The sequence below is a fragment of the Palaemon carinicauda genome, chromosome 13 (genome assembly GCF_036898095.1).
Source record: "Palaemon carinicauda isolate YSFRI2023 chromosome 13, ASM3689809v2, whole genome shotgun sequence".
NCBI lineage: Eukaryota > Metazoa > Arthropoda > Malacostraca > Decapoda > Palaemonidae > Palaemon > Palaemon carinicauda.
Genome location: NC_090737.1, coordinates 137934605 through 137941251, shown reverse-complemented (window position 1 = coordinate 137941251; position 6647 = coordinate 137934605). Strand labels below are relative to the sequence as shown.

Below are 6647 nucleotides of genomic sequence, written 5' to 3'. Positions count from 1 at the left end.
TGTGCTTTTCAGCATTGGTCTAGAATTCTGAAATCTCCCGGTAAGAAATCCAATGTTGACTCTGCCACCATGTTTTACACTACAATAATTGTTGCAGAGAGAAAGATAGATGCCAAAGTGAATTTCCAAGCAAAAGCGATGCATCCTCCAATTCTAGCAAGACGTGAAAAGCCAAGCAAAACTGATGCTGGTCGGAATTTTTTTTCTCCTGCATACAAAAACTGTACTTGTTCTCCTGTTATGGTGAAGTTAATTCTCTTATACAGTGGTTGATAAAGGCGCTGATGTCACAGTGATTGGGCGATGACACTTATAATATTTTGTCCTTTTGCTCTTTCATACCTCACTCTGAACCGTTTCTCTGGTGATCTTTTCATACTTTGTTTACTTACCTGATGGAGGGACAGTCAAAGCAACTTATCAAGTAATTCTCTATTTCTTTTGTGTTTCCTTTTGTTTATTCCATTTGTATCTATTTGGTTTAATTAGATTTACTTTGATGATCTAACATAGTTTGTATTACATTTATTATGGGGTCTGCTAATTATGTTCATGGTTGTTTCAGGGAATAATCTACTGAAGTTTAAGTTCAATAAAGCTAGGGTAGCAGCAGCTAGTCTTTTAATGTCACAACAGACATCTTCAAAACTATGGATATTCCCATTCAGCAGAGCAGCTTGTAACTAACACCTCCAATAGTGGTGACTGGATCTCAAATGGTACCTGGTCTTGGTTCAGCCAAGCTACAAACACACTAGGTAAGTTGTCCTGTTCTTCAAGGATTAAAGTCCATAAAGAATATTCACACACACTCTTGTTCTATGGGATTTGTCAAGAATTTACCATATCACTATGCTTCCCTATGGAATTAAAATATCAAGATATATAAGGAGCCTCCCATTCTCGTCATTGCATTTGCTTCGGCTGCCAAGGAATACTTTTTGTAAAATTCTAGACGTGTTGGTCTCGAAAGAAAAATTTGTCTGCTGCTATCAACCCATGGCAGGTCCTCTCCCATGAAGATTCATCGTGATGATGGTCTTTACCTTTGATGAACTGTAACACTGCCATCATTAGTTTTTACTCGACTACCTTTGCTAAGGATTCAGGGTTAATTCCAGATAGTGCTGAATCGTCTGTACTTTGTATAGTTAGGATTAATTACGTACTTTGTAGAGCTAGGATTACAATTAATATAAATTTGTTTTAATGATTGAATTATGTAACACTGTAATGGAAATTTTTGTGCCTGTTGAATCCAAACTGCTACGCTAGTGACAGGTGAAACTAGGAAATACTTTTGTAATGTTAGCATAGTACAAGACACTTAAATGATTTCTAAAAACATTCAGAAGGACATTTAAAAGACAGTAGTAAAAACAGTATTTATTCTTAAAAAAGGCAATAGTTACAAACCTTTCCCTTAGCAAGAAGCACTGCAATGTAATGCAGTCCATATAATTTTGTACATGATTGATTTTTAGAGTAAATTGAGAAACAATTACTGCTTGTCTTATTTTTTGCATAGTGCAGTACTTGCATTAAACTGTAGAAATGCACACAATAACACGAACAAATCTGAACACTTCTTGTGCCTCGTTTATTAAAAACTAGAGTTAAACTTAGAGGACAATGTGGGAGAAACCTCTCCAAGTAAAAAAATCTTTTCCCCACTCTCCTGTTGGTGTAACCAACATGTTTAATATCCTAAAATTAAATCACAGCCAAGATAATCTTAATGCTAATTAATAAAAAAAAAAAAAAACTGTTCCACAAAGCACCATAAAATAAGCAAACGACACATTACAAAAATCTACTAAAGTAATAAACTGACTGGAAAAACTTGTCAAATTTACACTTGACTGCTAACCAGGACAAATTATCCTGCAGAGATGGAAAATTATATCTTTTTCCAACAAAGGAACACACAATACACCAGCTGATGTTGAACAGTTATTTGAAAATTATTTATGTACAGTAAAATTTACAAATCCTTAAGTTCACCTGCTATATATAGTTAATGTAGACAGATATTGAAAATATATTTTTTTTATCTACTGTATTATATAATTATGTAAAATAAATTGTGAAAACATTAACCTGTTTGGGGATAAAATAACCTATATATGATGGCTTAAGGATATTTTCTATAATAAGGTAACAATTTTTTTTCTTTTCAGATATTACTTTGTTCCTGGATAAATGGATCCATTTCTCATCAATGACGATGGTCACCACTAAGAGAGACTCCTAGACTGAAGTCTGAACCTTGTTTTTAACCTTCTCCATCAATGACTATGCCAACATCGCTGCAGATCCCCAAATAGCAGCTATGGCCACTTCGTATCCACAACCTTTCCCACCCTTGGAGAGGGTGAAATACCGAAGTTACAAGTGACATCTATCAAATGACTGGTTTAATCCCCAGAGATGGACAGATTTATATTGCGAGTCTACTAAAGTAACTCTTCGATGGGATGTCCTGATAAAACCTCCATTAAGAAAAAAAGATTTCGCGAGGACCGACGACGGAACAGGTTAAGGAAGAGTTGTCTGCCATACGGAGCTGCTCGGCTGAGCTTCGGAAACCAGTCATGGTTTGTTATGCGGTGTCTTCTCATCATCATCCTGTCAGTCTGTCTTTGGTTTTCTTGCCATTGCTTCACTTTCATATTATATGACTACGCTACTAACAGGCTACCAATGATAGAGCACGTGGTTCGCCTAGAGGTGAGCCAATCTAAATCACATTGGCAGTAACTGGCAGATAAAAAAGCAGCTTTAGAATTTCATCCCGGTCATTTCAGCAGTTGAACCTCGAGTCAATATTTAACCAGAACTGGAGAGTATGTGGCTTACCAAAAGACAGAACTATCATATCCAGACTGTAACCAAGAACTGTTTGCAATGTTCTGACTAAGGATAGTGATAAACATACTTCAAGTAGTTGTACAGCTTGACTGACATGCTGGGAGAAAATGCAGTTATTTCACTGAGGATGTTGTTAATTAATCTTTCAAGTACCATACAAAACTGCTTCCTAACTCCAACATTATCCTGCCATTTTAGTTGTATGGAGAAAAAATTGGTTGTAGGATAAAGTGCATTTTCATATTTTGAAAAGTGGCTCATTCAAATGCATTTTAACACCTACTTCTGTAATGGGATATACAGAGTCAAGTTTTAGCCAATACAAAATTAACTGAAATGTCTGGTGTAGCAATTTAATTTTAATACAATGCACAAAAGGTATCCATCTTACTAGGCAAATGTCAGTCACTGTCGTTCAAATTCCTGTTTTTTATGAAGATAATGAATAGGATTCCATATGCTGCCGCCACTGTTAAATATTGAGCAACTAACATCTCCAATTACTGCTGGCATTATGTTGCTGATAATTGGCACATGCTGAATTCTACATGCTGAACATGTTGCTGCTATTAATAATGATTGAGCACCTCAGCTACTGCAACCTGCCCTACTGAGAAGGAACCAGCCTCTCTCCATGTTGAGCAGCAGCTGCTTTTCCAGTTACAGATTATGATGAGGAACAGACTCCCGATGAAAGAAAGCAATCCTCTCCAAATGGCGATAAGCAGTGTTAATTTCGCCTTCTACGCATCTGACCACTCCTGCTGATGATCATTACTGTACCAGCTGCTCCTGATTCTCTTGGTGACGAGCGACTAGCCTCCTCCCATTTATACTTCACCAGCACCTGTGGACAATTTTGATTGAACTACTACACTGCTGCAAACTTACAGTAGTATATTATTATCTGCAGCTTTTAATGACGAAGACTGGTTCACCTCTTCTCTCGATGATTAATCATTCCTGACTCCCCAGGTACTGTGACAAGACTGTATCGCTTAATGGCAAGACTGGTTCCCCTCTCCTGCTCATCAAGTGTAGTTACCTCCCCAGATGCTGTAAAGAGACTGCAACTTTTTATGACATGACTGGTTCACCTCTCCTCAAGCTGATTAACCGTTGCTGACTTTCAAGATGCTATGATGGCTCACCGCTCTTCGAGCTGGTTAACCTTTGCTGACTCCTTGGATGCTGTGGCAAGACTGCAGCTTTTGATGACATGACTGGTTTGCCTCTCCACCTGCTGATTAACCATTGCTAACTCCCCAGATGCTGTGAAGAGACTGCAGCTTTTCATGACATGACTGGTTCACTTAAAGCTGATTAACAGTTGCTGACTCCCCAGATGCTGTGGAGAGACTGCAGCTTTTCATGACATAACTGGTTCACTTCTCTTCAAGCTGATTAACAGTTGCTGACTCCCCAGATGCTGACTCCCCAGATGCTGTGGAGAGACTGCAGCTTTTCATGACATGACTGGTTCACTTCTCTTCAAGCTGATTAACAGTTGCTGACTCCCCAGATGCTGTGGAGAGACTGCAGCTTTTCATGACATGACTGGTTCACTTCTCTTCAAGCTGATTAACAGTTGCTGACTCCCCAGATACTGTGGAGAGACTGCAGCTTTTCATGACATGACTGGTTCACTTCTCTTCAAGCTGATTAACAGTTGCTGACTCCCCAGATGCTGTGGAGAGACTGCAGCTTTTCATGACATGACTGGTTCACTTCTCTTCAAGCTGATTAACAGTTGCTGACTCCCCAGATGCTGTGGAGAGACTGCAGCTTTTCATGACATGACTGGTTCACTTCTCTTCAAGCTGATTAACAGTTGCTGACTCCCCAGATGCTGTGGAGAGACTGCAGCTTTCCATGACATGACTGGTTCACTTCTCTTCAAGCTGATTAACAGTTGCTGACTCCCCAGATGCTGTGGAGAGACTGCAGCTTTTCATGACCATGACTGGTTCACTTCTCTTCAAGCTGATTAACAGTTGCTGACTCCCCAGATGCTGTGGAGAGACTGCAGCTTTTCATGACCATGACTGGTTCACTTCTCTTCAAGCTGATTAACAGTTGCTGACTTCCCAAATGCTGTGAAGAGACTGCAGCTTTTCATGACATGACTGGTTCACTTCTCTTCAAGCTGATTAACAGTTGCTGACTTCCCAAATGCTGTGAAGAGACTGCAGCTTTTCATGACATGACTGGTTCACTTCTCTTCAAGCTGATTAACAGTTGCTGACTTCCAAGATGCTAAGATGGTTCACCGCTCTTCGAGCTGGTTAACCTTTGCTGACTCCTTGGATGCTGTGGCAAGACTGCAGCTTTTGATGACATGACTGGTTTGCCTCTCCACCTGCTGATTAACCATTGCTGACTCCCCAGATGCTGGGAAGGGACTGCAGCTTTTCATGACATGACTGGTTCACTTCTCTTCAAGCTGATTAACAGTTGCTGACTCCCAAGATACTGTTTTACTGCACCTCGAGCTGATTAACCTGTAGCTGACTCCCCAGATGTTATAATGGTTCACCGCTTCTCGAGCTGATTAATCTTTGCTGACTGCTCAGATGCTGTGACAAGACTGCAGCTTTTTATGACAAGATTGGTTCACCTATCCTCCCGCTCGTTAACTGTTGCCGACTCCTCAGGTGCTGTGACTGCAGTTTTATGACAGAACTGGTTCACTTCTCCTGCTGATTAACCGTTACTGGCTCCCTGGCTCCCAAGATGCTGTTTCACCGCGCCTTCAGCTAATTAACTGTTGCTGACTACCCAGATGCTGTGAAAGTTCACCGCTTCCTCGTGCCGATTAACCGTTCCTGACTCCCCAGATGCTACGATAGTTCCCGCTCCTCGAGCTGATTAACCGTTCCTGACTCCCCAGAGGCTGTGATCATGAGATGACATTTCTCCAGCTGACCACTCCTGTTGATTAGGAGTGGATGATCCTGCAGCTTATGATAAGATGGTTGCTTAAATTCAGCTCTTCAAATGAAAACTTTCTCAAATGTATCAAGGTTTTAAAAGTTTTTGTAATTTCCCTGAAAACCCCAACTTTTTGTATGTGGCACATTTATTTACTGAACTTTTAGTGTCTTGTCACTATTTCCCGAACTACTTAAAGTGTCTTGTCACTATTTCCCACTAACTGTTAAAATACATCTGGTAATTTTTTTCAGATAAATCTTGTACTCAATATACTCTGTTCCTTTCTATGCACCTGAAAATACCAACTGTACAAATGCATTCCAATAAAATACCACCACGGGACCACTTTCAATGATTTAGCTTTTTTGGTGGATGTGGCATGAAGTAACGAAGCTTCTCCCAAAACTTGGAATCTCCCCATTTTACGTAGGTTTTGGTGGAGATGTACAACTGCAGCTTATCATCCAGTTCGTTTTCGGATGGTATCTATGGGGAGAAATAAAATGTTGAAGAACAGGTCTAAAATGTTGGTTCATATCCTACCCTAGGCATCTCAATTAGTGTCCTGGCAAGTTGTTTTCTATTCTACAATATGTAGTACTATATATTTTATAAAGATCCACAATGCATATTCTATTCTATTGTAGTAGTACTATATAAAATATAAAGATCCACAATGCATTTTCTATTCTATTGTAGTAGTACTATATAAAATATAAAGATCCACAATGCAATACGATAAACATATCATATCATTCGCATATATGCACATCATTCAATAGATATGATTCACATGTATGCATATCAAAAGCTTACAATATCCATTTCAGCACAATACAATG

The 6647-nt window shown here is 39.4% G+C and overlaps 1 protein-coding gene across 2 annotated transcripts in view; it reads right to left on the bottom strand.

Moving 5' to 3' along the window:
• Positions 1 to 1375: 1375 nt before the first annotated feature.
• Positions 1376 to 6647, bottom strand: part of LOC137652508 (protein toll-like) — a 37154-nt gene continuing 31882 nt past the window's right edge. For both annotated transcript variants that reach the window (XM_068385954.1, XM_068385955.1), the window contains exon 6: positions 1376 to 6291. In XM_068385954.1, the coding sequence (XP_068242055.1) occupies positions 6154 to 6291 (138 nt within the window). In that variant the 3' untranslated portion in view covers positions 1376 to 6153. The remainder of the gene's footprint in view (positions 6292 to 6647) is intronic.